Below are 26,076 nucleotides of genomic sequence, written 5' to 3' on the forward strand. Positions count from 1 at the left end.
AATGAAAGTTCAAGGCTTGATTCCTCAATGAATATAGGCACCATAATTAGGTGCTGAAGCACTTAATTCTTCTGTGTCTTTGATTATGGGTTTATTCTAAATTTGATCAATCTTGTTAAGGTATTGTATCTTGTTCCATTTAAATCTATGTAAAGATGCAATGAATAAAATTATGTACCAACATATAAGTTTTGGGTAATTTTTAAAAATTCAAAAACTAGTTAATTGATTCAAATTTTAGGGACTAAACAATCTTTTGTACCTAAAGAAGACATGCAACACTAAAAGATATTGTTTGTGATAATAGAAGCCATTGGATAAATGAGACTCATAGCAAAAAAGCCATAACAAACTAACAATATTGTGTATACACAAAATTTTATAAAATATACACACACAAAAAATGGAATCCACACACACACACACACACACATATACATATACATATATATTCATGTCAAATCTTACAAGTTGAGATCCAATTAAGCCCTAATATATAAATTCTATGAGTTTCAGTATAACAAAGAATACATGACATATAACATTATTAATGATAGGAAAATTTAGTGTTATCCTTAGACTTTGTGTAATGAGTAATTAAGTGTCATTATTAGAATAATTATTGAGTTTAAATGTTCCAATCAGTGCTTCTTGACTATATTAAAGTAAGAAATAAGTTAAAAGATTAAAAAAAAAAAAAGACAGACACTAATGTAGTGTGTTTTATCATGTAGTCTATTAAAATTTATGTTTTTTGTCTTTTAGTTTATTCCGAATTTTAATATGGTTAAGGGATCCTGATTAGAAACTCACCCAATTATTGAGTGTATAAGAATACTAGAAAATTGTATTAATTATTAACAGATGAAGCAATAGAGCAATTGTGGCTGCCGACTTTCTTATTCTTTATCACGGGGCAATAATATCTCTCATCTTCCATGAATTATCAATACTTAACTCCACTAATTAAAATTAATCTTATTAATTAATTTACAGATGGTGATATGATAAAATAACTATATGAATTCTATATGAATTAGAATTTCCTACCCAAATTCTTATAGTCTTCACTATAAGAATTCAGGCCTTCAGCAACAAACATTTTAGCAACCAATTTTTTTTGCCACCTTAGGTATGTTTTATCGGCAAAAAAACATTTCATCGCCAAATATATAAGAAAAAAATAAATGTTTATTTCAAGTATTTAGCGACAACGTTTTTGTTGCTTAAGATGCAAATCAGCAACAAATTTTCATTTCGCCAAAACATTAACTATTTGCGATGTAATATTGTTCTATTATGACGATTTTCTTTGTTGCCATAAGTAATTTTTTTGCGAAATAACTTTCTGTGTAGCTACAAAACACTTGTTGCTAAAGATGTCTTTAGCGATGAAATATTTCATCGTTAGAAAGTGAACTCTCGTTGCAAATATAGAAAAAACAATGAAATTATAATTTTGTCACTTAAAATCTTCATTTAAAGATTTAAACAGTTGTTTTTTTGTCAAAATTTTAGACTTTTAGTAAAGAAATTTAAATTTTATCGCTAAATATGTGTTTTTAGCGATGAAATTATAAGTTCATTTGTAAATGCATTTTTAGTGACGAAATTATAAGTTTGTAGCCCAATTACAATGGGACCAAGATGTAGCCCCTCATAACCTTCATTCCTGTATCTTTTAATGTCTTGTGGGGGAGAGAATAGGAAGATAAACTTCTTTGAATGGGAAGAAATAGACTATACACGAGCCTCAGAGGATTTATACATAGATTTGAGTTTAGGTTGTCTGAAAGGAACAACAGACTGTATGAAGGAGATAAATGTATTTACATCATAGAATTTGTAGGGATTTAATAGATCTAATCTAAGAGGTCAGATGGCTTTTTGACTATTTTCTTCATGGGTTTCAAACTGAAATTTTATTATGGAAGAATGGCTATTTAAAGAAGAAAAACGAGTTTCCATGCTAGAAGTATGTACTTTAAACTGAGTTATATCTTGGTTATTACAGTTAAACCCCACTTTAGTTACATCATATAACTCATATATTGTGACATATACAACTTATTATAGAAAATTAGAAGAAGTGTCTTTTTAGATCAGGTTATTTGGTTGAGAGATATCCAATAAAAATTCTTTTGACAGGTGTGGCGCCTAGTTATTAAGCCGAGGAGAGCTGTATGTTTTGAGCTTATTACTGACAGGAAAGAATTGTGTTGTAAATCCTCCTGGATATTAAGATTCATGATTAGAGCGATTTAGGACCATGGATAACTAAGATAAAACTTAGTCTGAAGCATACTTCTGGTACGGAAGCTCTTTCTTCTTTCTTAAATAACCATTTTTCCATAATAAACTTTCATTTTGAAACCCAAGAAGAAAATAGTCAAAAAGCCATCCAACATCTTGATTAGATCCATTAAATTCGTACAAATTATGTGATGTAAATACACTTATCTGCTCTATAAAGTCTATTTTTCCTTTCAAATAACCTAAACTCAAACATGTGTAAATACACTTATCTGCTCTATAAAGTCTGTTTTTCCTTTCAAATAACCTAAACTCAAACATGTGTACAAATCCTCTAAGGTTCTTGTACAGTTTTTTTTCTGCTAGTTCTAAAGAAATATATCTTCCTCTTCTTTCCCAATAAGACATTAAAAGATATAGGAATGAAGGTTGTAAGGGAATACATCTTGGTGACATTATAATTGAGCTACAACCTTTGTTTTTTGGAGGCAAAACTGTCACATTTTGCTTGGCAATGATTGATATAACATGGTAGACTTTTGAAAAGGATTTGATTGCAACAATAAAGGTGGAACTCAACCAAACGCATATAGTTATCCAAGTAGAGCCAATTTTCACCTTAGATTTGTATAAACCAACTATGCCAAAAACCAAAAGTCTTGTTCCAGTTAAGTGGATTAACCATGAAACTAGATGAATCAGCCCTTGTAGTTCACCATACTATGACCTATAAAGTCTAAACCCATATGTTTTTCATGAGCCATACAAATCTTCTTATGACCAGATTTACTATTGGTGAAGGAAGAATCATTCAATCGAAAACTTTAAAACAAATCCAGTTGATTTTCCCCCCAGGATGGATCAATGAATATGAGCATAATAATAAGCCTTTACAAATCCATGAGCCTCTACAAGTGGACAGATTAATAGAAGGAAGAGTGTCAGTTTCCTTTCTTAGATAAACAATGCCTTTATATCCATATAAAAGCTGTCAACTTGAAGGACGACACCCAAATTCTAGTCCTTAAATGCCCTGCAGATCTTATTCAACAAGATTCATAGGACCAATCAGGATGATCAATACTCTAGCAACTGATGAAGAATTTTTAAAAAGAGTATCTGATGATTTTATTGTTGTCAAATGGAAAGTTCACAAAATAAATCTTATAGATTTTGGACCAATCGAAAAGGATATTAATTTGAATAATATAAATGCTTTGGCGCAAAACAAAGCATTAGAAGAAATTATAGCCCAACAACACCAAATTGCAGGAAAAAAACAGGAATTATAAAGGCATGTCAACAAAGTTTAGAAATCTCAGGGGCTCACAATAAAACAATTTTCAGATTTGCATGAACTCCCTAGAAGGATTATTATGCATAAAAGAACTGGAGTTGACATTAATGAAATGAGAATGAGAACATTAGGAGACTAGTAAGAATATCTCATAAGGCACCAAGAGTACTATACAACAACAAATTTAATATACTCGCAAGCGCATGAATCTAGAAATAGAATAGTGATAACGAGGTCATTCCCACAAGAATTGTTATTAATTAAAAAATTTAATTTAAATCTAAAATTAAAATTAATTCTAACCTAGTTGTGCAAATTGAGTTTTAAGAGAAACTAAATTAATTAAACTAAGAAAGTAATTAAAATAAAGGAGAATTCAATAAGACAAAAATTATCAAGATTTTAGAATTCACCACTATTCAACTAGTAATTATCTAATTATTAATTAATTCCCAAATTTAGAGTGACAACTCGAAATCAATCTATGTCATCTCATGAATATAACAATTAAGTCTAATTAAAATTAATCTAATGTAGGTTCTTTTTCTACTTAATAGTATGATATCTAAGTATCCCATGTAAACATCTTGAATAACAAAGAGTCAAAGTTTCCTTAAGCACTCTATGTAAACAATTTAATGAAAGACATAGAATCAAAAATAATCATGTATAAACTTTATAGATCCAAGCATAGATTTAATCGAATATTAATCCTAATAATCAACAATGCATGACAGAATTGATGAAAAGATTTTAATAACATTCAACTAATCATGTGAAATAAAAACCATAATCATCAAAGAATATATATAGGGAATTAATTAAATAAAAATATAATTATTTTATTAAATAGGGTTTCATCTTTAACCTCAGTATAATAAAATTAACTAGACATACTTGAATAGAGAGCAACACAAAAAATAAAATCAGCCATGGGAAAAGTAAACTGTTGTAGCTCTTCATTTTCCTCTCCGCCGAATCGCCTTTTGCACTTTTCTTTTCTTTATCCGACGGCTGACCTTCTCCAAAAGCCAAAAGCTTGCTTTTATATTACTCTTTAAAATGGGCCCCACCGACCTTGTTATTTCTTAAGCCAAAAGGCTTGGCCTTTTAATTTTCTTTACTCTCACTCACGTACTCACCAATTAAGCTTGCACTAGGATTCCTTTTTCCACTTATGAAAGCCAAGTGTAGGTCCCTTTAAGTTGTTTTCCATGCATTACAATGCCATGCACGTCCAGGTCACTTGAAAAATTGAAATTCTTTTTGAGTGCAAATTACTCTTGGATTCACATGCTATAAACTCTTAATTGTATCACGGCTTTGATTGATGCTTTCCCAAACTTGTTATTCTTTATGCACTTTTCATTCTTGATCTCCAATTAATTCCCTATTCAATAAAACAATTCAATTAATTAAAAATAACAAATAAAAATAACTAGCAATTATATAATTAAGGGTAAAATATGTATATAAATTATGTTCATCAAACAACAAAATCATGGAAAAAGGATAAACCTTTCAAACCAGCACTAGGAAGAAAGTTCTTCATGTTACAATTCTAAAGCATTTTGGAGAAGTTATAAAGTATTGACTATACAATCATGGACTGTAAAAGCTATTGGATGGGAAATAGAATATTTGAATAGCACTTTTGGATTAATTAAAACAATAAAAGCTTAATCTTCTTTACCAAATCAAATCATGATGGAAGGCCAACCATATATTCTATCTACCCCAACATATGTAGACACTACAGCGAGATTCAGACAATTTATACATCAACTGGAGCCCAACAAGATCAATAAGCTAGTCAAACTAAAGAATGGGAAACACCAGTACAGATTCTACATGCTCCAACCACGAAAACATTTTGGAATATTGACGACATCAAGCCAAAAGACAAAGCTGCATGCTTTGAACAAATTATGGCTTAATGTTAAGGAGAATGTCAAAGATCTCCTCACTTAAGAAAACGAGCAGTTACTCTTAGACTTGTCACTGGATTTCTTGGGTCACTTAGAAGATAGTGGTCAGATGCATATACTACTGAACAAAAGGAATACTTATTGAGTCAAAATGATTCTTGTCTTACCATAGCCAAATTGCTAGTCATATAGTTCATGGGCATAGGACAACAAAAGAGTGATTATAGAAAAAAAAATATTTATAGAACAAATGTTGTGATGTCAAGCAGAAATGCTATATGGTGCATGAACACCTTTACAATCAAGAGGACGTTTATTTTCAACATTCTTGGCCCAATAGCAAAAATGCTAGAAGCAAATGTTAAAGTTGAACGAATCACAAAATTATCAAACTACAGTCTGACATAATTATACCAGATAAAAAGAGAATTAATCCAAAACCATTGCAGAAACCAGGAACTTAAAAAGCACATAAAGCAAATAAAAAAAAACCATTACTGTCCAGACACTGCAATAAAATGCCTAAAAAATTTAGTTGTCATGATTTTGGTACATCATATTCTTGTAAGAAGAAAACCCATAAGAAGAAGAAACTATGAAGACCATAAAAAGGCCGCCAAAGGCATCGATTCATCACAAAACGAAGATTTCTAAATAAATTAGAAAGGTTTTTTATTTGTGGCAAGAAATGGACATTTTGCAAAATAACGCAAATAAAAAATGAAGATTCCTACAAAGCTTTCTGCAGATGATTGATGATGAAGATTTTTATGATGAAGATTATATACGTAGTCTGACAAACTTGAGAACTCATTATTGGCAGTAGATTTCAACCTGTGGAAGATGATGAAACTATAGAATCAAGTGATTTAGATGAAGAAGAGCCAGTATTTACTCTCATTAAAGAGCAACATGTTGATTTTACGAGAAGTCTGGACTAGCATTCAGACCTTATGTAAAGGTTATCCTTCAGATTGCAAATAATAAGTAGATTGCCTTAATTGTATTAATTGATACTGGAGCAGATTCATCCATATTTCATGGAAAATGCCTGCCAAGGCACTACCATGTCTCTACAGAAGTTAGCTTCGCAACTGTAAGTAGAGATCAATTCTACAGTTGTAAGTACACCAAACCAATTGAAGTTTTATCTTTCGTTAAACGATATAGTTTTTTTACTTACTACTAAGTAGGAGAAGACTTACTATTGGGAATAGATTTTCTTAACCTCATTGCCCCATTTACTTTCTATCCTGAAGAATTTGGTTAGTCAGTTATCAACCCAATTGATCAAAGCCCTTATCGTTTTATGATCTCATAGGTTGAACAACAGTTTATTTTTTAGAGGGGTGATAAAGATAAAATCCCATCTACTATGGTCCAGAAATTGAAATTCCAAAATAAAGAACTTCTACAATGTTGTGCAGATGTACTAAATAAATTCTAATCTAGAGAAAATTATTTTGTTTCTCTTCCATACAAGGAAGGATAGGTTATGCCACATTAGACAACCTCTTATTCAGGAATGCCTCATGATGAGAAATTGTGCAAATATGAAATTCAATCACTTTTGGACCTCAAGCTCATTAGACCATCTGAGTCTCATTAGGCCAACCTAGCATTCTACGTAAACAAACATTCAGAGCAAGTTCGAGGAAAAAGAGATTGGTCATTGACTATAGAAAGTTTAACGAATGTTTTCAAGACATTAGGTATCCTATATCGAGAAGGACTCATCTCCTAAGATGAATAGCATCTGCAAAAGTATATTCCAAGTTCAATATGAAGTTAGGATTTTGGCATATTGGCATAAAAGGTGAACATGGGTATAAGACAGCATTTGTAGTGTCACATAGACAGTAGAATGGAATGTCATGCCATTTGGACTAAAAAATGCTCCATCAAAATTTTAGCATAGGATGGATGAGGTATACAAGCTCATATCAGAATTTTGTCTAGTGTACATTGATGATGTCTTCCTATTCAGTAACAATGAAGAAGAACATGTTGAACATTTGTTAAAATTCAAATAGTTGAAATACAAGCATGGCTTAACATTATCTAAGTCTAAGATGAAAATTTCACTTGAGGAAATTAATTTTTTAGGACTTCATATTAAATATAGACATATTATTCCTCAGTCATATGTTATAGAGAAAATATCTCAGTTCCCTGATGAGCTGTCTAGTAGAAAACAAATCTAATAATTCTTAGGAATCATTAATTATATAGTAGATCATATGCAGAATCTAACAAGGCCAACGAATCAAATTTCCAAGCACTTAAAAAAAAGGATCCTTATAATAGTCGGTAGGAGCAACAAAAGCCATAAAGGAATTGAAGCTGAAATGTCAATCACTCCCACATTTAAAGATTTCTAACAAAGGACAACTCATCCTCCAAAAAAATGTCAGTGATAATTATTAGGGTGTCATATTGATTAAAGAATTCGAAGGAAACAGGAGAATTTGTGGCTATAAATCAGGGCAATTTAATGAAGCTCAGCATCACTACCCATCTTTTAAGAAAAAAAGTCCTTGCAATTATCAAAGGTATTAAGCAGCTCCAATTCTTTCTCTCTCTATTTATAATTAAAACATATTACAAAATATCCCTAGTGCTACTAAGATGAATGGAAGGAGAAATTCAAGATCTACAAATAACAAGGTGGGTTGAATCTCTTTCAAGATTCAAATTTGAAGTCTGGCACATCAAAGGAGAATCCAACACTGTTGTGGATTTCCTCTCCAAACCAATCACAATATTCTCAATGGCTTCAAGTAGAACTTTGCCCATAGGATGGTACATGGAAAGCTTTCCTTTTATCTACAATCTTTTGACATTCATCTTAGCACTTCCTTTAGACATCAAGGAACATATTTTTGAGAAGGTTGTTAACTACCATAAATATCTAGAAAGTTCTGACAATATGACTTGGTGCTTATGGTTACTCTCACGAAAGCTAGAATTCAAGCCAACCATCACAGGAAAAGGAAGCCCATGACTGCTGAAACCATTCTTTGAAAAATATCATATGAACGAAATAGTATTTAGGGTATGCACCACATTTTACCATGTCATAGATGAAGATAGCAGATGGGGACTTTATTTGATATGAGAAGCTTCTTGTCTAGCATATTATGCATTTTGGTAGTTAATAATTTATATCATGTAGCCATACTATTGGAACCCTCATCTCATCCACATAAGTCAAAGATGCGCTATAGGAAGATGGTTTGACAGGATTGTCGCTCCAATATTTGAAGATATCTTAATGCTCAAACTGATCAATGGATTTCATCTAACCCACAATACTATTGTTATAGTACAACTTAAGAACATATGAAGAAAAGATAAACCACTATTGGTCAAAACAGTAGAGCATGATCACACTCATGATTTCATCTAACCCACGTAAGTCATGTGGGGCAGTTGGTTACATGCTCGAAGAGCACTAATAGAAGTCTATAGAACAGAACCCATGTACAATACTTATAGCTTTCTCTTTCCAAGTGTTCAAGCAACTTCAGATCTCTTCTACAGAGAAGAAATCTGACATGGTCAAATCCATGGTGATAACCATTATAAATTAGAAATGACAGGACAATATGATGATTGGCTCCGAGAATAGGGAAGAGCAGAAGGAATAACACCACCATGGGTGCCTCTAGCACAACCACAATGGGAAAGTGAGTGGTAGAAAAATGGACAAGGAAAAGAATGGATTATTGACGATCTCTAGCTTCAATAAGAAGCACATCCACCAAATCTGATAGATAAGGATCAACTATTTGAGCAAAGGCTAGTGGAATGGGAAAAAGAAGAAATCTGCAATAGTAACTCTGCATGTCATGAAGGAAGCAGAACATAATAACTAATAAATAAGTGACAGGTGTGAAAAGTCGCATGTAGTGTCTAGTGACAGATCTTCCACCTACATGCTTTATTGACCATCGAATCCCCGTTTCTCTTAAAGGTCTTATGTCAATGTTCGACCCTATTATTACTATCATTTCCAGAAAAAAAAAATTTGATTACCTTGTTCTTGAGCTGTTAGATGCGGGGCTTATTTAGCATAGTGTTAATCCTTACTTATCTTCAATTTTTCTAGTTGAAAACAAAGATGGTTCTTGGCGCATGTTATTGAATATCATGCTCACAACAAGTTTACCATAAAATATCATTAACCCACTAATTATGGGCAAATTTTAGATGAATTACATGGTGCATCAATTTTTAGTAAACTACATCTTCATTCGAGCTATCACCGGATTCGAGTTCATTTATCAAACATTTCGAAAACAACCTTTTGCATTCATGATGGCCATTATAGATTTCTTGTAATGCCTTTTGGTCTTTCTAATGTGCTAGCAACATTTCAAAACTTGATGAATGAGAATTTTTTACCTTTTCTTCAAAAATTTGTCATAGTTTTCTTTGATAACATCATTGTCTACAAGAATCTAGAATGGGCCTTAGTTGGAAAAGTATGAAACTATTATAAAATTTTTGGCATTAAGTATAAGAAGAACGAACAACAATATGTACTATAAAATGGAGCCGTCATAGGAATAATTAGGAACATATTGTAAGGATTAAAGGTGATCAATGATAAGTGATAGAGCTGGGTCAGCTTGGTACTCTAGCTCGATGTCAGCAAGATTACCAATAAGCTATTGTGACGAAGATGGGTAACAGAAGTGAAATTGATCGAATAAATAAATACTAAATATTGTTCTAGCACTGGACTAAGTCAATACAATTAGGTTACGCTCTAATTGAAGTATGATTAGATCTTGTTCTAATTCAAATGACTTAATAGATTTTCATAATGCTTTAAAATTAGATGATGTTCTAATTCAAACGACTCTACAAGAGAGATTTGATAGATAATCCTAAAATGAATTATAAAAGAGGGGTTTTTATTGAATAACTAAAGTTGAAGTTATGAACACAATAACAAGTTCTCTCTATTTATAATAGAATAAAACTATTTTCCTCAGTTAACTTTAAAAAAAAAAAACAAATCATAATTATAATAGAAATAAAAGACTAAGACAAATTCCATAATTGACTCTAATTAAAATGAAAAATCCTAAAATAATAAAAATTCTAGAATCCTAAAAAGCAACTCAATGAGAGAGATTTTAATAGATAATCCAAAAGGAAATTATAAAAGAAGGTTTTCTATTGAATAATTGAAGTTGAAGTTATGAAAAAAATAATAAGACTTCTTTATCAATAATAGAGTAAATCTACTTCCTTAAGTTAATTATCATAATAACAATAGAAATAAAACAGTAAGACAAACATCATAATTGACTCTAATTAAAATAAAAAATTCTAAAATAACAAAAATTCTAAAATCCTAAAATAATGTCCTGCATTATATTGGACGTCACTCTTGCATGAGGTGCTTCGATTCCTTGACCAGAAGCATCACGTTCTATAGGGAATAATTTGGAGAAGTTAGGTAAGGCTAGAACTGGAGTAGAAGCTTAGGATAGCTCATCAAAGGCTGATTCAACAGCAAGATTCCAAGGAAAGGAATCCTTTTTAATCATGCTAGTTATAACCAGGAACCTATTTACGGTCATCCTTTTTAAGCGTGCCACTTAAAAAAGTAATAATTTTTCCATAGCTAGAAAACTATTTACGGTAATCATGTTTAAGCATGCCAATTAAAGGAGTAGCAATTTTTCCATAACCAAAAACATATTTACGATAGTACCCAATTAAACCTAAAAATCCTCTTAAAGCTTTGATAGCGGTAGGTTTAGGCCACCCAAGCGTACATTGAAATTTTTTAGGATTGATAGCTACTCCAAAGGCAGAAAGAATATGGCCCAAATATTCTACAGTTGATTGAGCAAAACAACATTTCGAAAGCTTGACATAAAGTTGATTTTGTTGCAAACATTGAAAGACAATAGAGACATGATGGGCCTGCTCTTGTAAAGAATAATTGAACTGATAAAATGGAGGGTAATTAAGTTTGTTTAGAAAAAATAGAGGGTAGTTAAATTTAAATGAAGGGAAAGATTTAATTAAAATAATATTAATTTATTATCATCTAATGAGTCTTTTGAAAGAGATCTTTTTTTTTATTTTTTTATTTACCATATAAATAAGTAAATAGATAGTTAAATAGTAAAATTTGAATAATCAACATGCTCTAGTCTGCCAAAAAGAAAAAGGATAAAATGACCGGAGTAAGTTTAAACTTTAAAGAAAGAAATAGAAGAATCTTCTGACTTTGATAGAATTGCTGCCATAAAATCTTGTCTTGTCATACATTCCATTTTAATGAAGAGCATACCATCAAAAAGGTGCATTTATGTTTATTGGCCAATTTTAATAGCGCCGATCCTTTTGAAAGCTGTTTTAAAACTATTAATTAATTATTGTCATCGATAAATATTTATTCTTAAATATATTTTAGTTAATCGTTTAAAAATTCTAAATACAACGATTACCTTTTTAACGCCGCGCAAAATATAACTAAATAACAATAAAGCAAAAGAGATTTATCGTAACCATTAAGACATTTAATTGAGCTACACACCAGAAAACAAGAAAAGAAAGACATTTATTGAGCAAAAGACCAACGCCATCCTAGGCAAAAGCCTGATTAGCACACACTAAAACATTTTCATTCCTAGACCCTTAGTAGGGAGTGAAATAAAATTGAACGTCCATGACTTCAATATGGCTAAAGTCTGCATCTCTGCGGCCTCGCGGCTATTCTGAATAGAAGTAAGTGGCTACTCCTTCCTCCAATGCAGCCCCTTCGTCCGCTTGCTCTCCATTTCCCCCTCCCTCTCTCCCTCTTCCTCTCCCTCTCCCTCTCCCTTGTCGTCTGTTTCATCATACTCCAATGGTTGTACCGCTCCATCCTCATTACTGTCAGATGTTCCTTCTTCTTCTCACTCTCCCCTTTCCTCGCTACCTTTGTTAGGTTCATTAGACTTATATTGCACTAGTTTTGGTTTCTTGCTGCTGCTTTCTTCTTCCTCTTCGCTATCTTCTTTTTCGCCTTCTCCACGAAGTAATTCAAATACCACCTCTTCATGATGGAAGCCATAACGGTTTTGTCCATGAACACATGATGATAAGTAGAAAGAGTAATTAATTGTTAATTAAATCGAATTAATGTGATGAACTCTGAACTCTCTTAATATATGTCTCTCTAACTCTCTCACCGCAGCATTAACTATATATTTGTTTACTTGCCACAAGGTATCATTAGGATAATAACTCATTGGAATAGCTCGATTGATAAAGAACTTCATCATCGGTGCTGTTTTCATCTTACGAGGAGGAAAATCAGAAATTAATGGCTTACCATATCCATGAATCACCTGAATGAGTCTATTGTTTTTACACTGAGTGCATTATAAAATGCAAAACATTAATTACTAACAATAAAAATATTAATTATTTTCACTACGCATTAATTAATAAAAAATGAAATATTTTTACCCTTTTAAGGTTGTGAACATCGCCGCAAGTCTGAAGAGTAATGTCGTGTTCCCTCAAGATTCCAAGTTCATGAGCATCAAAATTAGGTATTTCAGCATAGCTGTCCCAAGAAAATGCGTATATGCTCACCTTCGCATCCAACATCTTGCCACAGTAAGCACAATTCAACTAAAAAGAAGACACAAATTAACAGTCTAATTATAACAATGTGTGTGTGTGTGTGTGCGCGCTCGTGTGTGTGTGCGTGTGTGTGTTTGTGTGTGTGTGTGTGCGCGTGCGCGTGCGTGTGTGCGTGTGCATGTTTGTGTTTGTGTGTACGCGCGCGCGCGCGCGTGCATACGTATGCGTGTGCGTGTGCATGCGTGCGTGTGTGTGTGTGAGGGGCGGAACAAGCCAACCTTGGCTGGAGGGGCCAAAGAATTTTTTCAAAAAATTAAATAAAATTTTTAATGTAAAAAGTAATTATTAATAAAATATAAAATATTGAGTATTAATTTTTTTTTTTTACAGGGACCATGGCCCATGCTTATCCCTTAATAGATCCACACCTGGTATGTGTATAATTAACTTATTACTCAACCTTAAGATGATATTCTTCAGTAGATAAACCTACCCCAAACATTCAACGTATAAACTTGTGCCATAGCTAATTTTAACACAAGAAAGAGGAGAAAATTTGAGAACAACTTTCTATTCTCATATTTTCATCCTCCTCTTGCTATTTATAGAAAAAAATATTAGGAGGCAAATGGTAAATAGTATTTTCTGAAAGGGGAAAATTTGGTAAATAGTACTTTCTTCATTTTGCGCATGGACTTTGTTTGTGTGTACTAAAACTGAAGCATCTCCACTTTTTGGTAGTTAAATTCAGAGTACTTGACTGGTTTGAAAAAAAAAACTTGAAAAATAGGCCTGAAAAATAAAACTGAAGCATCTCCACTTTTGCCTAAAAACCTTTTTTTTTTTCTTTTTATTTATATATACAAAAATAGGCCTGAAAACTTGAAAATAGTACAAGATAGATAAATGACAAAAATGAGACTTTAAAAGGGTAATTTCACTGAGTGTCCTACCTTTAGCTATTTTACTTTTTTATGAAGCAAAACTTATCTTACAAACAATGTAACAAACATCCAATACATATAAATTATTGTTTTTTATATTTTTTAAATCCAATGGATGAAAACAATTTTAACCTAAAATAAGGTACATGTGTAATAGTAATTTACAGAAAATTTCATTTTTAATCACACATTTAGTTATTTTTTTTCAAATAAGTCCTTATTGATTTTGTATAATTAAATGGTTTTGTTGTCCATCTCTTCTACATCTATTTTTAAAACTTTATAAAGCTTTTACTAAATTTTTATAAAGATCTAAATGATTATTATAATCATAAAGATCTACAAATTTTCAATATATTTGTGCACCTACATTTATAATTTCTTGTCTCTCTTGAGATGTAGACTAGAGTTTTCTTCTAACACACACACACATTCATTCTATTTTCCCATCCTAATACATACCATCAATGTTGTCACATAGATTTTGTAATCTAAATTTAGTATCCTAAATTATAAGAGATATTGAAATATAAGGGTGCAACCCAAGAAGGGGGGTGAATTGGTATTTTAAAAATTATCCTTACAAAGCCACACAACAATCCAATCTAACGCCTTAATAAATTCAAAAGCAATAAGTTCAATAAAAACACAATAACAAATGAGTAAGGGAGAAGAGAAACAAACACACGAATTTTTACGTGGTTCGGCAATCCCCGCCTACGTCCACGCCTCCAAGCGATCCAAGCTTGAAGATTTCACTATCCGAGCCTTTTCAAGGCTTCAAACGTTTACAATTGACTTCAAGGTGTCAATGAACCTTTACAACAAAGAGATTATCTCCCAATCTCTTCACTCAAGTGTCTCACACACTCAAACACTTACAATTAAAATGAAGAAATGAAAGTTACAACAAAACTCACTCAAAGAGTAGATATTCAAAATGAAAAACAAGAGATAATTCAATGTTTTATGATTTGCGAATTGAGAGCTCAAGATATCTCGTGTGCTTTTTGTTTATGCTTGCTAAAGAGCTTGAAAATGAATTGGATTTGAGTTTATATATTTAAGCCCAAAAACTAGTTGTTATGTGTTTTCTAATGATAACCAGCTTGCCGCTTTCAGAATCCGGTTAGCCGCTTTTATGTTATCGTTACAACAAAAATTTAAATTTCAGAACATTTGGCATGACGCTTACGGTATCCGGATAGCCGTTTATGCTCCAGAAACTTACTACCCAAAATCTAGATTGCCGCTTACCATATCCGGTTAGCCGCTTGCTACAGCAACGGCTACAGTGAAATATTTTCTAAAATTACAGTTTAACCCCAAAATGTTATAAAACTGTATTATGGCTCAAAACGTTATGAAAGCTTTCAAATATGTCCAATTTCAGAATTTCTAAATAATGCTTTGTCAATCCCAAAACTTTATGAAATTATGATTTCACCCAAACTATGTGAAATTATAGAATGACCCAAAATATTTAAATATTTTCAAATAGGTCCAAATCTGAAATTTTAAAACAATATCAAAGGTTTTTAAAATACTTTCATTTTAGTCCAAAACACTTTAATTCCATAACATCATTTTCTTATTATAAAAGCACAATTCATAAATCTTTGTTTAATCAATGTTAACATAAATTATTCCTTATAGATTTTGATGATAACAAACATGATTAAGATTGATTAATCTTTTAAAAGCTCAACATAATTTTCATCTATTTTGACAAGTTTCATAAAGTGTTTTTATAAAGATTTGGAGTCAAAACAGTTTTCTTGCAAAAATAAGCTCTTTGCAGCAGTTTTTATGGAAAACGGCGAACCGACAGTTGAGATAAACGGCTCGCTGATATCAACCAGAACTGAAGTATAGCCTCTGAACCAAAACGACTAACCGACAGTTGTGATAAACGGCTCGCCGATATCAACCAATAGCCTCTGGACCTAAACGGCAATCCGACAGTCTTGATAAACGGCTCACCGATATCAACCAGTAGCCTCTGGACATAAACGGTGATCCGACAAATTTGATAAACGGCTCGCCGATAGCAACCAGAAGTGAAGGGTAGTCTCTGGACATAAACGGCGATCCGACAATTTGAAAAAACAGCTCAACAGTCATATTGACCAATCAAACGGCGATCCGATATCTAGCTAACGGCGATCCGACAGTGTGCAGACAGTCTCTAACGGCTAGTTTTCAACTGCAACTATAAATAAGCTCATTCAAAACCAAACAAAGGTTGATCACAACACTACCATTGAGCATATATCCGAGAATACAATCTTCATAGAGCTTTAAACACATTCTCTTTTCATCTATTCACACTTTGAGCATTGATTTGTAATCTTAGATATTGTGTGAGAGAAATAATTTGTAATCTTTTACTTTGAGTGATTGTAAGTGTTGGGATACACTTGGGTTAAGAGATTGGGGATAATCTCTTGTTGTAAAGGTTTATTGACACCTTGGAAGTCAAGTGTAAGCATTTGAAGCCTTGGAGGCTTGCTTAGTGGAATCCTCAAGCCCGGAAAGCTTGGAGGCGTGGACGTAGGCGAAGTTGGCCGAACCACGTAAAAATCTCGGTGTTTGAATCTCTCTTCCCTTATCTTTTTACATTGTGATCATCTTAATTGTTATTGATTTTGAATTTGATTTATAATTGCATTAAGATTTTCTTTAATATATTGAATAATTTTTAGAAACCCAATTTACCCCCCTCTTGGGTTGCATTCTTGTATTTCAATCAACACATGTGGTTTGTTATCATCAAAATCAATATCTATAGCCATATAGGCTAACATATATTACATGTGATAAATATCTTATGAATCTAATGGATTATTAAAAACATGGTACAATGAATAAATGAAACATAGAAACCAATAAATTACTACCTTTTATTTATAGGCAAAGAGGATTTTGCTCTGGAAGATTTCAACCCTTTGATCTGATCAATGATTCAGACATTTGGAGAAATAATCAATTAAATTGAATATCACCATATTTATTTAATAAATTAAGAAATCCAAATTTATCTATAAATGATATAGAAAGTGTAAATAAAATATTAGAAATTAATAATTTCAATGAAGAAAATATGAAATAAATTAAAAAGTTAAGAGATTAACTCAATAAAGAATTTAATAAAGTTAAACAACTAATAAAAGATTTCAAGATTGAAGATCATGATATATTAAAGTAAGAGATCATTAATAAAATGAATAAAAACTCAATAAATATAAGATTAAACAAATTAGAGATTCAATTAAATAAAATAGAAAAAATTATTGAGCAATTTGGTACTAAATTTACTATAAAGATAAATAGAAAATTTCAAAAAAAAAATTAAAGTTCTAGTAGTACAATTGCTTGGCTGCAGCCTGGGGTATAAAGGGAAACTTAAAAACTTATTGACATTTTTAATGATTATTACTTTTCTAAGGATTTAAAAATTTTTAGTTGTAACATACATTTAATGTAACATAAATTTCGTCTTTTATGAAAGAATACATGCTAGTTATTCATTACAAGTAAGATATACAATCCCAATTCCTTATTATATACAGTGCATATTGTATTGTAGGCGCTGCCAATAGCTTAAACTTTAGAGAAAATTATAGGAAAATTACTTGAATTTTTTATCCATAAATCTAAAGAATGTTTTATAATTTCTTTGTTTCTCTTCTTCACACAAACTCAACAGTTCCTTTTTCAATTCACACAAACACCATTACATCAATATTAAGTTCTATGCATTGATATTGGATTTTGCTATTTGCTTCCACGTTGGTGAACCAAAGGGCATCCAGGGAGATTGTCAATTTTTCCTTTACTAAAATCATTATTTACTACTAATTTCCTATTTTTTTAATAATAGCCAATAATTCCCGACAGCATAGTTTTACAATATTACCCTTATTTTCATATACACTTTTATTTATATTTATAATAAATTAAATAAATTATATAAATCAAAATCAAAATATAAAAAAAATTAAGTACTAAGAAAAAGAAATATATTTTTACGTGAAAAATTTTATAATAGATATTTTTCTTATTCTTTGTATTATTTTTTAAACATTTTCTTATACACACACACACACACATACACACACTTTATATTCTCAAGATAAATTATCAGGTAAATAACTCATAAAAACCCGTACCAGAACTCCTAACGGCTAGTAGGGATGACAAAAAAGCACAAGTCAATTTGGTCCATTCCCATAGGCTTTGGCCTGGACTTTCCACATGAGAGCCTGGACAAGGGCGTAAAAAAAAAAAAGAAACAAAGTCTAAGCCCTCTATTTTTTAAAAAATTAAATTTATAAATTATAATAATAAATTTAAATTAAAAAATAGAAATTTTTTATAAAAAGTAAGCTTAAATTCTTAATTTATATGTCAATAATGAATCAAAAAACTTAAAATTATAATATTAAACTCACTTTTAAGTGTTAATTAATTAAGAAAGTGTTTGAATTAGAGAAACTAGTATTAAAAAATTAAATTTTTAAATTTTTATTTACTTTATTTATTATTTATTTTAAAATATATTTTTTTAATTCATTATTGATTATAACAACTTAATTATTATTAACTTATTTCAAGTCTACAATAATTTTAAAAAAATTTAAAAAATAAATAAAAATCTAAACCCAACCAATCCCGGCTCAAGATTATTGTAAACTCGATCCAAACTCAGCTCTTACACTTACTATCTACTGAGTTTGGTCCAAACCTTTAATTTGCCAACCCTAAGGGATAGGGCGGAAAATGAGAGGCTGCTCTGTTTGGGCCGCGTAATTACAAAATGCACTTATCATTAGTAAAGAATAAAGTTACCACTATTACCAATCATCTCCTTAAACCCCAAATCAAATTGCAAAATTCTCTCCCACATAAACCCACTTCACTTTACTGTCCGCCTTGTTCCCTCCAGAACCTCCCCTGAATCTCTGTTTCTAGGGTTTTCGTAAATTTCATTTCCACTCTCACCCCGATCTTTCCTCTTTGTTTACACTTTCTGCCACTCCAAAACTCTGATCCGAACAAAATTAGGGTTCTAGGGATCCAAAAAAATTAGGGTTTTAGGGTTTCTCGATCATACAAAATACAAATGGCATCACCAGCAGTAGTACCCTCTCAACCTCGTTCTTCGAAAACGGAGTCCTACGTGGACAACAAGCGAAAAGAAGACATCCGCCAAGCCAATATCGTGGCGGCGCGAGCCGTCGCCGATGCCGTGCGTACCAGTCTTGGCCCCAAAGGCATGGACAAGATGATCTCCACAGCCAGCGGGGAGGTCATCATCACCAATGACGGCGCTACCATCTTGAACAAAATGGAAGTCCTCCAGCCCGCCGCCAAGATGCTTGTTGAACTCTCCAAGTCTCAGGACGCCGCCGCCGGAGATGGTACCACCACCGTCGTCGTCATCGCCGGCGCCTTGTTGAAACAGTGCCTCATCCTGTTGTCCAGCGGAATCCATCCCACCGTTATCTCCGATACTCTACACAAGGCCGCGATCCATGCCGTCGATGTGCTCACTGCAATGGCCGTGCCGGTCGAGTTATCCGACCGTGACAGCTTGGTTAAGTCCGCGAGCACATCGTTGAACAGTAAGGTCGTGAGTCAGTACTCGACGTTACTGGCGCCGTTAGCTGTTGACAGCGTTTTATCAGTCGTGGACCCGAGCAAACCAGATTTGGTCGATTTAAGAGATATTAGGATAGTGAAGAAATTAGGAGGGACAGTTGATGATACAGAGTTGGTTAAAGGATTGGTTTTCGATAAGAAAGCGAGTCATGCTGCAGGTGGGCCGACCCGTGTGGAGAATGCCAAAATTGCCGTGATTCAGTTTCAGATTTCGCCGCCTAAGACTGATATAGAGCAGAGCATTGTGGTTTCTGATTACACCCAGATGGATAGGATTTTGAAAGAGGAGAGGAATTACATATTGGGAATGATTAAGAAGATTAAGGCTACTGGGTGTAACGTTTTGTTGATTCAAAAGAGTATTTTGAGAGATGCAGTGACGGATTTGTCATTGCATTATTTGGCCAAATCAAAGATTATGGTGGTTAAGGATGTTGAGAGGGATGAGATTGAGTTCATTACTAAAACTTTGAATTGCTTGCCTATTGCCAATATTGATCATTTTCGAGCAGAGAAGTTGGGCCATGCTGATTTGGTGGAAGAGCTTTCCCTTGGAGATGGGAAGATTGTGAAGATTACAGGGATTAAGGATATGGGTAGGACTACAACTGTACTTGTTCGGGGGTCAAATCAGTTGGTGCTTGATGAGGCTGAAAGGAGCTTGCACGATGCCTTGTGTGTGGTTAGGTGTTTGGTGAGCAAGCGGTTTTTGATTGCAGGTGGTGGGGCACCGGAGATCGAGTTGTCAAGGCAGTTGGGAGCATGGGCAAAGGCATTGTCCGGCATGGAAAGGTATTGTGTGAGGTCATTTGCAGAGGCACTTGAGGTTATTCCCTATACTTTGGCTGAGAATGCTGGGTTGAACCCGCTTGCCATTGTGACTGAACTGAGGAACAGGCATGCACAAGGGGAAATCAATTCTGGAATCAATGTGAGGAAGGGGCAGATTACCAATATTTTGGAGGAGAATGTGGTGCAGCCACTGCTTGTGAGCACAAGTGCAATAACACTGGCTGCAGAGTGTGTAAGGATGATTTTGAAGATTGATGACATCGTTACTGTGAGGTAGTTTTGCATCCAAAGATGAAAGTGTGTTCCCTACTTATGTTTTGCGTCCTTGTATTATCTGAATTAGTAAGCTCTGTTTTAGGATTGATTGCTGTTAAGAGTTTTGACTTTGTTATTTTTGTTGCCAAATATTTGGTTTGAATTTGCTGTTTTATGGTTAATTAGCAGTCGAATGACTGATTAACTACTATTTCAGCCTTTATATGTTTTACCTTGTGAGAAGCTCTAATCAGATCTATGCTTAGGCAAATTGATGACTGCTATTGATTTATCATCTGCTTTATGATAGCTGTATGTGACATACATTAACTTGTTCATACATTATGTTTTCATCAGAAGATCACTTCTTTGAGACGACAAACTGTCTTAACATGTTATGGTTAACGTTTTATAAGAAGTTAGTGCTATGAAACCTCGAAAGTTATTCTAGCTTCAATATTGTAATTGTCTTCAAGCCTTGTAGAATCAGGCATGCATACAGCTGCTGTCTGTATTCTTCAATTGCATCCAAAGACTTGTTAGGCTTTTGCAGCGCCGATGGTAGTGACAGTTAAAGCTTATAACAGGGTCACTGGGTCAAGTAGTCAATGATATCTTGGTATTATCAAATGTCAAATTGCTTTAGTTCTTAAGTTATGACAATGCTTCTCTATCAGGTGATAGCAAGTAGAATGTAGCAGTGAAATCACATTTTACACCACATTCTTATTTTTTATGTCATTTCTTGTCAGGATTTTAAATTGTCTGTTAATAGATACACCATTCTCAATTAGCTTAGAGAAGTGATGAGCGTGTGAAATGGGCCTTGTCTGATAGGGATAGGGACTTGAATACCCACAATTTCTTACCATCCATAGCATTCAATTAAAGACCAATTCTTCCTGTTAAATTGGATTTACAGAAACATGTCTTTTCTGTGAATAGGGGCCTTTTATGCCTACAATTTCTAAAGGCAATGTTGGAGTCATAAGAAACTCATCTTTAGTGTTTTTCCTTCGAAAGGTGCCAATTGCTCCCAATCCTACATTCCTGTTGCTGTCAATGGTTATCATAATTTTGTAAGTAGGGTTAGGCTGGCATTGACAGTTCATCTCAGGATTTGGACATCTACAGATAGCTCTTCGTATGGAGGTGTTATTTTTTATGTCTTTATTTTTGCCGTCAGCGGGTACTAAGGTCTAAGGGCATTGCAAGTTCTTTAGGGAACTGTTTGGTTGGAGTAACTTACAAATTAGAGGAATCAATAGAATCCAAATGTAATCGAGGAATTACCCAATTTAATTAACTTAGGAGTCCAAATTCTTTTAAGAATTCATTTCCTTTTCTTTCTGGATTACTTCAAGTAAACATTACTTCAAGAATTCATTTGCTAAAAATTACCTTTACATCTTTGTTAGCTTGTTTGGTATCTTCGTTGGTTAAATTAAATGATCAGCACTCCATCTTCTGCGTGGAATGTGCCTAGCTTAAGAAATACTAGGGAATGATTAAATAAAAAGCATTGTAGGAAATGCGAGATTTCTTACTAGTTTCCAATTTCTTTATTTATTTTTCTTTTTAATTTATCTTTTGCTCTTTTTGTTTGAATGAGGATACTATAAAGTCTAGTTCCAAAAGATTTGCCTCTTGACACACTTGCTGTATTTGCTATTCTCGTCCTTGGGAGCTTAATTTTTTGGGTGGCAAAAGTATATACTGTTTCCAAATGACAAAGACAGGTTTGATGAGTAAATTTGATGTAGTTGAAATGCATAGGATTCAGTGCTTGATAAACACAGATGTAACAGTGATGAAATGCTCTCTGGTCGTAGAAAGTCAATTGGAAGACAATATTGGCCGATTGTTTTTCATTTTCCTGAGATGTGCTGATATAAATGGAGCAGTCTGTAGTCAATAAACTGAACGGTTTTAACACTTGTCTTAGAGATTCAGTTTCTTTAGCTTGATACTATTGTACAACAAATTACAATGTGTGAACTGTGAATGGGTTTCTTAGAGCTGTTAGGGAACCAACTGGTAAACATCCCCAGGAGAATTATTCAATTAGTTCTTCATGGTTTTGTGGAGAATTTTCTAATTGGTTAGAGTTTGTACTGTTAAGAATTCAATGTCTTTTTTTGCAGCTATTTTTGGTGAATATTCCAATTGAATTCGTGTTAATAGTGAGACAGAGTATATGGTTAGATGAATGTTGTTTACTTCTTGTCCATTAATCTGATGATTGTAGTCAATTATAGTTCCAAAATCTCAGTTGGCTTGGTTTTATATTTATACATAAATAATTTCATGATTGGCTTGGCGGTATTATACAATTTTATGAAGCCTCTCTTTCGATGACTTTGAAACTGTTAGTTTTATCTGATTTTGTCCTCCAACAGACCAAATCAGACCAATTAATGTTAAATGTCATTGGAGAGGGCTGTCGCATACATTTTCTACTGAACCCAGTTTAGTTTGACAGAACATTAATTTTATAAAAAGTGAAAAGAGGGGGAAAAAATGTTCCCCCAAGATTTACATGTTTGTAAAGAAAGGACAATCCCAGAAGCCACAATTCCCTGAAGCAAACAGAAATAAGTGAATTCATTTCGTGAAGAAATTAATCTTTTGTTTTACTATATCATATTCGAATGAAGAGTATTGAAATCGAAGTTGTTACAGCATAAAAAATAGTGAAAAGCTCTTCTCCAGATTGGATTTTCCAGCGATTGATGTCAGTTTCCACAAATGCTGCGATTGCTAAGAATTGAATCAATCGAAAAAAGCATGTGAATAAAGTGAGTGTGAGTTTTGCTGGGTGCTTCTTCAACAAGGGAGCCTGGAAAACATTTATGACTTCGTCAGCTTATGAATTTAGTAGCTAAATGTGTCAAAAGCTCAACAAAGGGGAAACTTGTTGACGGTGAGAATGAAGAGGCTAACCTGAAGAACCATCCAACCAGCCCAAGAAATGCAGTGACCAAACAAGAAAATACAACCCCATGTCCAGTTCTGTGATTTACTTGAAGACATGTAGTGTTCTGGTTCCAAATAAGTTGCATGCGTAACTTGATGCAGAAGAGGAGGGCCTTTGTAAAGTGTGACAATACTGGCACCACCAACACTTTGCAATCGTGCCCAGAACTTTTGCGAATCCATCTCTTCTCCCATTATTTACTTGCTCTAGTCTGCTGACATAAAGAAAGAAAGATCTGACAAGAAGCAAAAGCCATACTAGAGAATATCGAAAGAAATATATAGAGCCTCAATTACCTTAGAGAAGAAGCCATAACAAAAGTGACTGCAGGAATTGAGTTTTGCATTGCAGAAGCAAAAGTTGGAGATGCGTAATACAATCCCAGAAGATAAAATCGTTGGTTTGCTGTTATTCTGACAAACTATCAATGAAATGGCTGATTAGTAAGTAAATTCTATTGACTAAATTGGTTGGATATTAAAGGGAGTAAATATATCTCTTTATATGTAGGAGTGAAGGTCTCGCCTTTAGTAGGCGTAGATTTCTGAGCTACGCCCTTAAGATCTCTTGACTCCACCACAACTGTATTTGCTCAGATTCCAAGTGAAAAAAATCTCATATATCTTTATTTAGATTCTTACCCCAAAATTGCAAGAAAGAAAAACTGAACGAGCAGAGAAAATGTAAGAGGAGCTCTTTCCTTCCTGAAAACGATACACAATAATATTATAATGTGAACCAAAGAAAAGCAACAAGCCAAATTTGCGTGTAGAACAACCAACAAAAGACTTACTTCTCCAAAACATAAGCGAAAGGACTTAATAAAATGAGAGCAATGATGTTTCTATGAACTGGATAAGCCACTTTACTGACTCCTATGTTTAGTGCTACTCTGCTCACTATGTGAAATCCTACAAAGCAGAACTGCAGGGCAAGCAATGCCATAAGAAGTTTCATTTTCTCAAGACTCTAGCAATAATTTTAATTAGGCTTTTTGTTGAAGTACAATCACAAGGCAAAGGGTGCTTGCCTATATATATATATATATATATATATATATATATTCTTATGCATGAAGCAAATACAATAGTAAAATGTGATTTATTTGAAGCATTAGGGCAACAAGCCGCCCAAGAGCACATGCAAATGATTACACACTTATGTATTATCAGAAAAAGATACCAAACGTGCTTATTTGTTTAATATTTCAAAAATTTCCTCTCCCTCGTGCAATACGAGTGGAGTATGGATATCCCTCTTCTGTAAGGGATTATTTGTCTGGGCATGTACTTCACAGAATTCAATGTAATAATATAAGTCTCAATCATATATTTCTGATTATAAATATCAGTGTAATATATCTGCTATAATAGCAGTTGTAAATATCTGTGTAATGCAGTAATATGATGATTAATCAGCATTCAAAAAAAAGAAAAAGATACCAAACTTTTCCCCTTTTAAAATTGTGCATAAATATAATCCAAATCTCTCTTCGTTTGAACCATTAGATTGAGCCAGAATGGAAAATTTCAAATGCATATATAAGAACTACATATCAGCATCTGTTGCAGGCTCGCAGCCTTGCATTATTGCATAATTGGCATGTAATCTCTCAGTTCTCATCTCAATTTTTGTGATTAATTCTTTAACTGATTTTTTTTTTTTTTTTCTGTTGGCGAAACAATGTTGAGATAAGACATGTTAAACAGGTACAGCAAGTAAGGCCGACTTGACTTCTCCATCTTCCTTAATCCTTTATTTAAAATAACTTGTTTGTCAGGATTGTTTAGAGAAACTGTCTTGATTTGTGTAGAATATTATTCCAAATATTAATATATCAAAATAATGATAATTTCTCACAAAGAATGGGTGGTTTATTAGGAGAAAAAAAAAGTAAAATAGCACTAAGTTGGTTTGTGTAGATATTTTAAACAAAAAACAAAAACAACTGAAGAAGGAATTGTTTACTTTTGTTCTTTTTAGATTAAGGAGAAAAATGGTCTTTGAAAGCACATGTAACTAACTAGTAAAAGTATTTTACTCTAGTGGGAGAACCTTTGCACTTACAATATTAAGAGCAACGGTTCGAGCCTCCATAAAAATATTATGGGGGTTAGTTTCCTCCTTCAATTATCAAATAGTTGAGTGGAAACAGTCTCTCCCACACGAAATGTGAGTGGAGTGGACACTTCTCGAATATTAGAGAGTGTTTAAAAAATCTGAGTAGCGCTTCAGATAAATACATACCATTAGCCCTTCGAATATTAGAGAGAGTTTAAAGAATCTAGGCAGCGCTTCAGAGGAGTGCATACCATGATAAAGGTCTCAGTTGTATAATATATTTGTAAATATTAATAAAGGTCT

General features: G+C 33.0%; 2 protein-coding genes across 2 annotated transcripts; one reads left to right on the plus strand and one right to left on the minus strand.

Moving 5' to 3' along the window:
* The first annotated feature begins 18,879 nt into the window (after positions 1–18,879).
* On the plus strand, positions 18,880–20,946 carry LOC102627807 (T-complex protein 1 subunit delta). The gene has a single exon (XM_006490647.4). It carries the CDS (start codon positions 19,150–19,152, stop codon positions 20,755–20,757), a length of 1,608 nt encoding a protein of 535 aa, XP_006490710.1. The 5' UTR covers positions 18,880–19,149; the 3' UTR covers positions 20,758–20,946.
* A 1,717-nt stretch (positions 20,947–22,663) lies between these two features.
* Positions 22,664–24,124, minus strand: LOC102614117 (auxin-induced protein 5NG4). The gene is given in 4 exon segments (XM_052441472.1): positions 22,664–23,574; positions 23,679–23,861; positions 23,863–23,923; positions 24,009–24,124. Coding segments are annotated over 4 exon segments (492 nt in total). The 5' UTR covers positions 24,059–24,124; the 3' UTR covers positions 22,664–23,376.
* Between the last annotated feature and the right edge of the window lie 1,952 nt (positions 24,125–26,076).

This window comes from Citrus sinensis, chromosome 1 (genome assembly GCF_022201045.2).
Source record: "Citrus sinensis cultivar Valencia sweet orange chromosome 1, DVS_A1.0, whole genome shotgun sequence".
Classification (NCBI taxonomy): Eukaryota; Viridiplantae; Streptophyta; class Magnoliopsida; order Sapindales; family Rutaceae; genus Citrus; species Citrus sinensis.